The sequence below is a fragment of the Schistocerca serialis genome, chromosome 1 (genome assembly GCF_023864345.2).
Source record: "Schistocerca serialis cubense isolate TAMUIC-IGC-003099 chromosome 1, iqSchSeri2.2, whole genome shotgun sequence".
Taxonomy (NCBI): domain Eukaryota; kingdom Metazoa; phylum Arthropoda; class Insecta; order Orthoptera; family Acrididae; genus Schistocerca; species Schistocerca serialis.
The window spans coordinates 1,173,892,726-1,173,905,007 of NC_064638.1; the positions used below are offsets into that span (position 1 = coordinate 1,173,892,726).

A 12,282-nucleotide genomic window follows, 5' to 3' on the forward strand; every position below is an offset into this window, starting at 1 on the left:
AAAGCCCTCGGAGCATTTTATCCCAATTTGATTCATGTAACATGCTTTGCTAATGGAGTACATCGCCTTGCTGAAGAAGTATGTTCCATGTTAGTGAACGTAAATAAACTGATTTTCTCCAGAAAGAAAGTATTTCTAAAGACCTCTGCTCGCATCAAGACCTACAGAGAAAAACTACCAAATGTGCCTCTACCTCCCAAACCATTTATGATTATTTGGGTACGTGGGTCAAAGCTGTGTTGTTTTACAATGAACATTCTGAGGCCATTAGAAGGTAGTGTGCGACTTCAATAGTGCAAAGGCTTTGGCAGCTTGCCAGTGCAAGGAACCTTTTCATGATTCCAGTAAAAAAAAAAAAAAAAAGCACTCTTTTTCCCATGTACCTGCAACTATTAAAAAGCTTGAAACTCAAGGTTTGGTGTTGAATGAATCTATTCAGTTAATAAATAAAATTATTCTAGTGAACTCCTCATTGCTAGAGGTATTTCCAAGAAAACTTACAGAAAAGTTTAAAAACATTTTAAACAATAATCCAGGCTTTGAACCCTTGTGCCAAGTTGATAGTTTTATTAATGAGATGGGTGAACATTTACCAGAAACAATAAGTGCCAACATACCACCCAAATTCAAATACTGCCCAGTTACTTCAGTTGATGTAGAACAGTCCTCCTTTGCTTATAAAAATTTTTTGAGTTATAGAAGACACAATCTTACTACCAAACATTTGGAACAGTACTTGTTCGTTTATGTTTACAATAGTAGAAAAATGTAAAATAAACTGTAAATGATGCTTTGGTCCAGTAGTATTAATTAAAAGTTAATGCTGTTTAAAAAAAAATCATGATTGTATGTTGTTTTTTAAATAAAATATTATGGAGTTTTTCTCAGCGTGCGATATATCTGGAAGTTGGTCCTGTTCGTATCGATTGTTTCACTGCGACTCACGTGCATTGCATCTGATTGTTACCGCCAACAATAGCAAAGAAGGAACAATTCTTGAAAAACGGTATGTGTCCCCATTTTGCAGATTTTTTGGAAAATAATCCAAGAAAGCCCCCCCCCCCCCCCTTACTAACCTCTACCAGAAAGTATTCGGAAAATGATATCAGTGTTCTAAAAGTTTTTGTGTGGCCGGTGCTCTTTCTTGTAATTGATATTCACACGTTTAACTTTTAGATATAAAGCACGTAGTAAGTACCATGTTCTTTTATTATTTGATCTTGTATATTTTGAAACTTTTTATGCCTTTTTTTAAGCATGTTTCATGCATATTTTAAGGTCCTTATGGTACATATAATCTGTCTATTTATAACCCTGCACTCACCTGACCAAAAGTTCTGTCCTTCCTGCCACAGTCCATCACTGATTCCCACTATTATCATCTTCAACGTGTATCTTTCCCTTTTCGTGTTCTCTAGCCTACCTATCTGATCAAGGGTTCTAAGATTTCACGCTCACACCAATGGAATATCAGTTTCTTTTTTCCTGTAAACGAGATCCTCTGGAGTAGTTCATGCCCAGAGATCAGATTTGGGGACTATTTTATCTATGAAATATCTTACCCAAGAGGATGCCACCATCATTTAACCATACAGAAAAGCTACATGTCCTCGGGAAAAATAATGGCTGCCTTATCGCTGTACTTTCAGCCATTTGCTGTACCAGTAACACGAAGGCCATATTGGCTGACGTTAAGAGGCCAGAGCAGTCAGTTATCCATACTGTTCTCCCTGGAGAGTAAAAACCGTAAATGATGAGTATGTAGCCATATTTACAGGTAGGTGTGTAATGTGAATGTGAGAAGACAGTTCCACATCCTTAAGATTAATTTATTAATGAACCAAGTAACACAAAACTACCAGAAAGGGCTGCAGTCCCTCTTCAGGAACTACATTGTTGTCTGTCCTCTCCACAGACAACCCCTCCATTGTGGTTGCACCTACTGTACAATTACATATATCATTGACAATATTATGCAAAGGATAGTTGCTACTCACCATATACCGGAGATGCTGGTTGGGTTCGTAGTTTGGCTTCGGCTGCCAGAGTCTGTGGTCTCGTGTGTGTGTGTGTGTGTGTGTGTGTGTGTGTGTGTGTGTGTGTGTTTTTGACGAAGGCATTGTTGGCTGAAAGCTTGTTATATGACAGTCTTTTTGTTGTGCCCATCTGCGACTCACCATCTCCACTATATGGTGAGTAGGAACTGTCCTTTTCATAATATTTAACGTTCCATTCTGGGTTATCTGTATCATCGAGGTACACGAGCCTTCCTACCATAGCAAAATATGTGCTTCGTGGAATTTTGTATGTTGGTTTCATCAGTATAGTTAATTTAAGTAATGTTTTTCAACAATGCTTTACCCTTTCTAAATTTTTATGTAGGTGCTACAAAGGTGTAGAACTATTGAAAAATATTGCATAAATGAAATATGCCCTTTTGAAAGTCAACATTAATAGAATTTAATTTCATTCATAATAATTGGCGCTTTGGAAAGCCTGCAACAGTGTCACTCAGTTTTTAAACAATCAAAAACTATCTGTTACTTGTTTTTTCATACTTGGCACAATGTTTTTCAAGAATTTCTCATTTGTAAGCGCATTTATTTACGTAAATACTTTCTGTGAAGTTTGCATGCATGATTTTCTGCCTCTCTTGCACTCTAGTTGTCTTTTTGAGGTTATACTGCAGCTGGAAAAGCAGACAAAATATATCTTGAAATGTTTTTTATATGCTAATGTTAGAGACAGTGTTTCTGTTTCTCTTCTCTTTGTGCCTCCTGTAGCGCGCGCGCGCACATGCACACAAACACAAACACAATCACAATCAGTGTTCATTTTTATAATTAAAGCATGCTACAGAAGTATTACAACAGTTTGATTTCACAAATAGTTTGTATAGAGTCAGAGTTGTTACATTTCTTGGAGATTGCAGTATATGCACAAAGTTTTCACTTATAAAATTTATTTTACATTTATTGACGTTTGAATTATTGATTGTTTCTATTTTGGTATATATGATGAATAGTCTATAAATAAATGTACATGTTTATGGAAATTGCAACAGTTATCATAAGCAGGAGAAAAATTTGAATAATGAACTGATTCTGTATCTTGTTTGTCATTGGGAATTTTTTCTACTTGCTTTTTGTGACGTAAAAAATTTCCTGCTCTCCAATAAATCCATTAAATGACAGTACAAGAGAGGCAGAAAATCACCCATGCAGATATCACAAAAAGTATTTATGTAAAAAAATCCACTTGAAAATGAAACTAAGTGGTGCAGTTTTCCATTATTTAAATTGTTAGTAGAATTACTAGGGCACAGCTGGCAGTCACAGGGAAATAGGCTGTCCAGTGAGATCTGATACAAGAACTACAGTGGTTAAATGTTTATCACATAATTAACACAGGAACACTACTTTTTGCTTTAGCATTTGTTGAAGCTTCATTGAGACTAGAATAACAACAAAATACCAGATGCTTCAGCAATGTAGCCAATGACCATTGGTAGAGCATACTTTCATTCACAACATGAGAACAATGTAGCCGATGACCATTAGTACAGCATACTTTCATTCACATGTGGGTTCAGCATATATCACAGAGTATATCCGTCTATAGGTGTGATGACTAAGAACCCCCGTAATGTAATTAACCAGTCACGGAAGACTTATTTTTGATTTCTTTGTTATTTGTAGAGCAAATTTTTTATTTCTTTGTTATTTGTAGGGCAGAGTGTGTCAGCAGAAACTTGAAAGCTGCAAAAGTACTGGCTGGAGGGACTAGTAAACAGCATATCCCCCCTGGTGGTGTTTTTTTCCCCACCTAGCGTTCTTGACCATATGAAATATCAACAAGAACTCCCTTTTTGAACATGAGTGAGCTGTGTAGACCAAACCACTATTGCCACATAAACTATGTTATCAATAGACATCTGATTGATATTACTTACTTCTTTATGAGTCTAGTTGGAAGAGGTAACGCTGCAGACATTGTAGAGATGAGAGTAGCTTGTGTGTAGTCGTGTGTCATGTGAAAACATTATTTTCATAGGCAGAAAATAAGATTACTAGAGGGGACAGCTCGTGTACCTCTCCTGGTTAGTTTGTTGCAGTATTCTTTCAGTTTTGTTACTTTTCGCCCCACTCTGTGCCTGCTCCTTCGGGATGGGGTGTTGGAAGGGGGGAGGGGTCAAGGGGTCAGCTATTTTGCCAGTCCTTCAATATAGCTCTGTACGTCTGGTATCACAATATTTGTCAGCTATCCTAAGATGGTTCCTTTGAATCCTTAGGGTGGTAAGTACATATGGACAATCTGGCTGTGTCCCTTTCCAAAGCTTTTTTGTTTGAATATCATAATTAAAGTAAAACAAAACTTATTTGTAGCTGATTGCACAAGATTTTTACACAAATTGTGCCGTTTAATAAAGAATATAACAGAATACAATTAAGGCTCAATACAGAAGAACCACAGGTCTCTCAATTGTTTCAGTTTTGTGGCATTACATACGTGAACACCTGACTCGCCACGAGTACGAGAGGTACACAGCACTACACAATGTGACTACCGATGTGGGGCGAGGTCGAGCTTGGCTGCGGGCAGCCTTGAATGAACGCTCCCTGGAGCGCTACCTACACATTCTGCTATCTAGTCCCCAGCTGCTGCAAGCATTCTACGAAGACTGGGCATTACTGTTGGATCAAGAAATGAGCAGCACTCTGCCCACTATGGCAGCAGGTAATGAAGTCAAGGATCTTATATATTAGTTGTCAACTGAAATAGCCCTAAAACTTCAATTGGCACATGTTATACTTTTTGTATCTCCTGTCAGCTCTTCCCCCCCCCCCCCCCCCCGCCCCTACTCGCCATCTGCCGCAATGGATAATGAATCATGGACCCTGCCATTGGTGGGGTGGCTTGCATGCCTCAGTGATATGGGTAACTATACCACTGTTGCAACCACAACAGGGGGGGGGTACCTTTTGGGAGGCCAGACAAATGTATGGTTCCTGAAGAGGGGCAACAGCTTATTCAGCAGTTGCAGGGGCAACGGTCTGGAGGATTGACTCATCTGGCCTTTCAACATCAACCAAAATGGTCCTACTGTGCTGGTACTGTAAATGACTGAAAGCAAGAGGAAACTACAGCTGTAATTTTTCCTGAGGGCATGCAGCTGTACTGCATGGTTAAATGATGATGGCGTCCTCTTGGGTAAAATATTTCAGAGGTAAAATAGTCCCCCATTCATATCTCCAAGGGGAGGGGGGAGGGGACTACTCGGGTGGGTATCATTGGCAGAGAAACAAAACTTGACGTTCTACTACATATCGGAACATGGAATGTTAGATCCCTTAGTTGAGCAGGTAGGTTGGAAAATATAATAGGGGAAATGGATAGGTGGAAGTTAGATACAGTGGGAATTAGTGAAGTTAGGTGGCAAGATTAAAAAGACTTCTGTTCAGGTAGATAGAGGGTTATAAATACAAAATCAAATAGGGGTATGCACTTGTTGGTTTAATAATGAATAAGAAAATAGGAATGTGGTTAAGCTATTATGAACAGATAGCGAATGCATCATTGTAACCAAGATACACAAAGCCAACACCCACCAACTAGCTCCGAAGATGAACAATAGAGTGAATAAAAGTATGATGAGATGAAAGAAATTATTCAGGTAGTGAGGTGTTATTCTTGTTATGGGTTGATTTTTAAGTGATCAATACATTGCAAGGTGCCAAGTCTTCACTCATTCCATATAATAAGTTACCTTATTTTCTGAACAAGCATAATTTAATCATTCTTAACACTAGGTTTAAGAATCATCAAATAAATTTGTATACTGAAAGAGACCTGGAGACTCGGGAAGGTTTCAGATTGATTACATACTGGTAAGACAGACATTTTGGAGCCATATTTTAAATTGCAAGACATTTTCAGGGGCAGATGTGGACTTGGACCACAATTTATTAGTTATGAACTATAAATTGAAACTGAAGATATTGCAAAAAGGTTGGAAATTAAGGAGATGGGACCTGGATAAGTTGAAAGAACCAGAGGTTGTTGCGAGATTCAGTGGGTGTATTAGGCAATGATTCACTAGAACCGGGGAAAGAAGTACAATCAAAAACAAATAACAGCTTTGAGGGAGGAAATAGTAAAGGCAGCAGAGGCTCAAATAGATGAAAAGGCAATGCCTAGTGGAAATCTGGAAATCGTTGGATAACACAGGAGATATTGAATTTAATTGATGAAAGGGAAAAAATATAAAAATGCAGCAAATGAAACAGATGAAAGAGAATACAAGCTTCTAAAAAAGGTGACTGCCAGGAAGTAGAAAATAGCTAAGCAGGAATGGCTGGGGGAGAGATCTAAAGATTTAGAAGCAAATGTCACTGGGGGAATGATGGGCACTGGCTATGGAAAAATTAAAGAGGCCTTATGGAGAAAAGAGGGGCAGCTGTGTGAATATAAAGAGCCCGGATGGAAAACCAGTTCTAAGCAAAGAAGGGAAATCTGAAAGGTGGAAGGAGCATGTAGAGGGTATATACAAAAGAGAGATGGACTTGAAGACAATATTATAGAAATGGAGGAGGACATAGATGAAGATGAGATGGGAGATATGATATTGCAAGATGAATTCGACAGAACACTGAAATACCTAAGTCAAAAGAAGGCCCTGGGGGGGTAACTCTTCCATCTGGCTTGCAAGATGTATGAGATAGGTGAAATACCCTCAGGCTTCAACAAGAATGTAATAATTCCAATTCCAAACAAAGTAGGCACTGATAGGTGTGAATATTAATGAACTCTTAATTTAATAAGTCATGGTTACAAGTGATGACTAACTGAAACCCTCTGCTGCCGACAGGTGTTGTTGTTATACCTCGATGTGGACAGCTGAAAATGTGTGCCCCGACCAGGATTCGAACCCGGGATTTCCTGCTTACGAGTAATGAGTGAATGGGCAAATGTCTATAAGGTACATTACATATGTATAATTGTAGACAGTTGGGAATGTGAGTCTCACGGGAAGTGTGCAAGGGACAAGTCCCTGCAGTCGCACTATTCATCTGTGTCCTCGGTGGCTCAGATGGATAGAGCATCTGCCATGTAAGCAGGAGATCCCGGGTTCGAGTCCCGGTCGGGGCACACATTTTCAGCTGTACACATCGAGGTATATCAACAACACCTGTCGGCAGCTGAGGGTTTCAGTTAGTCATCATTTATTCCAGGGAAAAGCTGCACGGTCATCAACAGTATTCTGTTTTTTCGAGAACAGTTACTGTCTTCATATATATGGTTACAAATGCTAACACACATTCTTTACAGAAGAATGGAAAAACTGGTAGAAGCCTTGGGAAGAACAGTTTGTATTCCAGAGAAATGTAGGAACACATGAGCCAATACTGACCTTACAACTTCTCTTAGAAAATGGGTTGTGGAAAGGCAAACCTAAGTTTATAGCATTTGCAGACTTAGAGAAAGCTTTTGGCAACGTTAAGTGGAATACTCTCTTTGAAATTCTGAAGATAAGCAGTGGTAAGAACAGGGAATGGAAGGCTATTTACAACTTGTACAGTAACGAAGCAACAGTTACAGAGGCATGGAAGGGAAACCGTGGTTGAGAAGGGAGTGAGATAGGGTTGTAGCCCATCATCAGTGTTATTCAATCTGTACAGTGATCAAGCAGTAAAGGAAACCAAACAAAAACTTGTAATAGGAATTAAAGTTCAGTGGGAAAGAAATAAAAACTCTGAGGTTTGCCAGTGACATTGTAATTCTTTCAGAGAAATGATTAATATTGTTTGCGCTGTTAGTGTTCTAAAATTCTTAAGTTCATAGGACAAGTAATTCGTAGTGTGTCTATCATGGAGACTAATGTTTCCTCCACTTAGACAATATCTGTGGCACGAAAGTGTGGCTGTGTTATTTGCTGTGCATCACCCAGTGTTTATCTTTCTGTACTGCTCATTTCTTTTTTATGACTGGGTGTAAATTTTTCTTAGATTGGGGAATAAGGGAGTACACTACAACCTCCTATGTCTCATTCCTGTAGGGATTGCAAAGACAAGATTGATTACAGTGCGCACAGAAGCATTTAAACAGTCGTCTCATAAACTGTTTGCGAATGGAGTGGGAAGGAACTTTAATAAATGCCCACTGCCATGCACTCCACAATGGTTTGCCGAGTTTAGATACGAATGTTCCTGAAAATTGTGGACACACTGCAGTGTGTGTCTGTCTTAGTGTCTCCCTGTTATTTGTCAGAACCAGTTTCTTTATATCATTTTTTATCTCCATCAGGCAGATGGTGTGGACTGTCGTGCTTTGGCAGTAGGTGAACGTATGGTTTTTGAGTGAATTAAGAGGTAATCTTGGCACATGATCAAAAGAACTATCCAGCTTTCCCAGCAGAGTTTCTATATCCCCAGTATTCCTGAACTTCCAATATTGGGCGCAATATGGCATACAAGGCTTCAGAGTAGGTGGCTGTTGTGTAATGTTTCAGCTTCACATGATGATGATGATGATGATGATGATGATATAATCCTTTGTTGTTACGTTTCTTGAATCCATTGGGGGGCTAGTTCCATTTTATTGTTGTTGCAGGCAGGGCTGCATTCTCTGACAAGTTCAGTTCAGTCCACTCATAGAGAGCTCTAAATTTTTGTGTTATATTGACTTTGCTGTGTTCTAGTGTTTATTTTATTTTTTATTACCTTGCTTGAAGTTGCCACATTATCTCAAGTGTGAAATCTTTGTTTGACTGCTTGCCTTATCAGGCAGTAGACGTGCATTGCAACCATTTGCAATACACCTCTGTCAAGGATGCAATTGAAGACGAGTAATCAAAACAGAAACACGTCATCTGACCTGACATCTGATTTAATCTCAGAACTTTCGGAGCTCTCTAAAATGTTACTTTGGAGAATGGTGTTATCCACACTCTGTAGAATAAGTTAGTGTTTTCTTCTATAACTGTAATTCCTGAAATATTCTTCCAAAAAACTGAGTCTGCACCTTCCTGAGATCAACAGGAGTGATTATTACAGTGCAGTTTGTGATTTCAATACTAGGCTTGCATTGTTTAGAGATTAAAAATTTGTTCGGCACTGCATCAGCTCTTCCTGAAAGATCCATGTTATTGGTAAAGGTGAATGTATAATTATCTATCCAGGTTCAGTAACCCTTGGATAGAATCTTTGGCATAACTGTGAGAAGACAGGTCGTTCAATAGTTATTCACATAAATTACGTAATTTCTTGTGAATGTAATGGAGTAAAGTGGAGATCCAGTCAGATAGCAAATTGTGTTATGCAGATATTCTGTAAAAGTTCAGTAAGGTCATTTACTGTGCTGTTACCAGAACATCTCTAGAGTTCAGCAACTGTCTTCTCAGTTGCCTCATTCTTAAATACTATGGCAATTTGGAAGGACTTTTTCCACTGGAGGCCCTAGTGATTCTAGGCTTTACATTTCTCTTTGGTAATCAGACTCTTGGACGAAGGATTGAGGATTTTTTAAAAAAATATTCAGCTGAAATATTACAGATATCATTGTTAATGTGTGTGTGTGTGTTTCGAATCTCAGAAATGGTGACTTAGAGGAGCATCTGTTTGAATTCTTTGTAAAGGTCTGTAGACTTGTTTCTCAGAAAACTTTCTTCGATTATAGTTGTTTACACGAGAGATGTCATTAAACCTACTACGATATTTTCATTGTAAGCTTACAAGTATTTTAACAAATTTTCCTCAGTTTATAGAAACTCTACATTTGCCATCTGACTGCATTTGGACTGTTCTGTGGTGAGTCTTCAATATGCTGTATGTGTTGTCTTTGTTGGTGAGAGATAATAGTCAAGTGGCTGTATAAAATGGAGCCTCGTTCACCTTGGTGTCGTTTCATAAGTTATCCACAGTTGACGTTCTGACTTTGTTTATTCTTAAGTTGTCCTGTGTCAAACCCAATTATGTTAAGGGCATTGTGTGGTGTTTGTCTGGGTAGAATCTAAATTTAGTTTTGGAGAACTACTGACCAGAATTCAAATGAGCACTTCTCAACTTTCATATTCCATTTTTCCTTTTTAGAATTTTCTAGAATGACCACATGATGTATTTGTAATACTCCCAGTTCAGATTGTATGGTGGATGCATCTTCAGTTTCTTCTGAAGGTGCTTAGAAGCTGTGGACTTTATGACTAAGCTAAAATTTCCATTGCAGTTTTTTGCATGTGTGTTGGATAGCTGGTAACTACATTACAGTGTATTCCCGTTACCCAAATATGCCTTGAAATATCCTGTAAGTATAATAGTATGTCTCCTTGGAATCTTCGAGAGAATATCATTTACATCTTCCCAAAATATGATTTAGTAATACTTTTCCCACTTTTCTGAGGGATAAGGTTTTTTGAACTGTGCAGTCCTAGATGGAATAAAAATAGTGGTCAGAGTAAAGGTAATAATGTACTTGAGGGTTAAGCAGTCGACAGGCATGTAAACTATATTGAAAAGATTGTGCTTTGCATCGAGCTTTTGTATTCATTCTTTATTAACTATTGGCCACTTACATCTTGATAGTTTTAATCATTAGGTATATAATTGATAGCAAAGGTATTTTTACAGAAACAATTCTTAAAATTTATTGCTACATTATCGATATTGTAAAAAAAACTAATACCAAAACATTCATTTCAAATAGATCAGTTATCTTGTAGACAGATGTTTCAGTAGCCAGTCATAAAGCTTAAATTTAGAAATATTCTAAGGCAAGAATTTAGTGGAGTTTAAGAAAATTTAAACATGTTACTTCATGGGAGTTTCTTGTCTTTGCCAGTGTATCTCAGGACAGCAAATTCGAGTTTGCTTCTGGCGTTGCGATAGTGTTAGTTGTCTCTGGTGTTACTCATTTAAGTTGCATGTAATAAGAAGTGATGATACAGCAGCTATCAGTATCTTCAGTTTGATAAAGGGGAGTCACAGTATTCCTTAAGATTCGCTTTGCTCATTATTCTGATAACTTTTTTTTTATTTTAGAACTTTATTTTAGAAAACAAGAATGGCCCCATATCAGTAAGCTGTAAGAGTTGTGTGATAGATAAAGACAAAAATATATCATCTCCAGATGCTCATTAGTAACTGCACCTGTCGGTTTCCACTTGAAGAAGCACACTAAAAATTATTCTCTTCCAGACATGATCAGTTTTTGTCTCTCAGTTTAATTTTGACTCAGTATGAAAGCCTAACAGTTTTACTGATGTATTTTGTGCATTTTTAGTTAATCCCAGAATATGTTCCTGTGTGTTAACAGAGTCACAAAGTACTTCATTAGAAGAAAACCATTTCATTGCTAATTATATATTTCCCAAAGTTCCTGATGCAGTTCTATAGTGTTGTGGTGTGTATTAAGCAGTGTTGTGTCCTCTGTGTATAATATATTTCTAAATTAGTTCCTACATAAGAGACTAAATCATTTATTCAGTTATGAAATAAATGGACTGAGGACTAAGCCCTGGAGCACAACAGTGCAAACTTCAGTGGAGAACATCTGTTTATAACTGATCCAAAGTGTCCTGTGTTCCATAATAGGGCTTGATCATAGCAAAAAATGGGCTGTGTGTTTCATAAAATTCTAGTTTTGCTAATAGGATATCCTTGTTGAAGATCGCTACAATTTTACAGACTTGGAGTCCACTAGGGAAAGCTCCAGTTTCTAAATATTTATTGAAAATGATAGTACTTGGGTGACCAATAAGCTGTATAGTTTCTTTAATTTCAGAATAAATAGCAGTCCATAATTCTGGAGTCAGAGAACATTTGACACAGCATTAACATACTTGTAAGTGCCAAAATTCCAGTGGAAAGCATTCCTCACAAGTGGCTTGGCACCAACCAGGTCTAATAGAGATGTACTCTTTGGTTTGATTTCATTTTTCAGTTCACTTACTCTGGTTATTCTGGATCCATAGATACATGTAGTGTGTTGGTTTCGGAATTTTCGTTTTGCTAACATCCCATTCTGCTTTGCTGTTTCTGAGAGCACTTTCTATGATCTGTTCATAAGTGTTTTGGCCCGGGTCAGCATATGTTTGTTTGTATGTACATCTTTTTCAGCAACTATTACATATCTATTATTTTAATAACTTTTCTGATGTCTTGACCACACTTTTTATTATTTCCAAAATCACCTTATGTGTTTTGACATTGTCATTTTCAAGCATATAAAATACAACACAAAACTGGTATCAGAAAAAGATATGAAAATATTTCCATTTCACCATTGATT

The 12,282-nt window shown here is 37.7% G+C and overlaps 1 protein-coding gene and 1 non-coding gene across 4 annotated transcripts in view; both read left to right on the plus strand.

The window, feature by feature from the left end:
* Positions 1 to 12,282, plus strand: part of LOC126418610 (sorting nexin-29) — a 197,460-nt gene that overhangs the window by 55,496 nt on the left and 129,682 nt on the right. For 2 of the 3 annotated variants that reach the window (XM_050085457.1, XM_050085448.1), the window contains exon 4: positions 4,492 to 4,737. The exons of the other annotated variant lie outside the window; for it this stretch is intronic. In XM_050085457.1, the coding sequence (XP_049941414.1) occupies positions 4,492 to 4,737 (246 nt within the window). The remainder of the gene's footprint in view (positions 1 to 4,491; positions 4,738 to 12,282) is intronic. 3 annotated transcript variants of the gene reach the window in all.
* On the plus strand, positions 7,076 to 7,149 carry Trnat-ugu (transfer RNA threonine (anticodon UGU)). Its single transcript has one exon. It is a non-coding gene; the product is annotated as a tRNA-Thr (tRNA).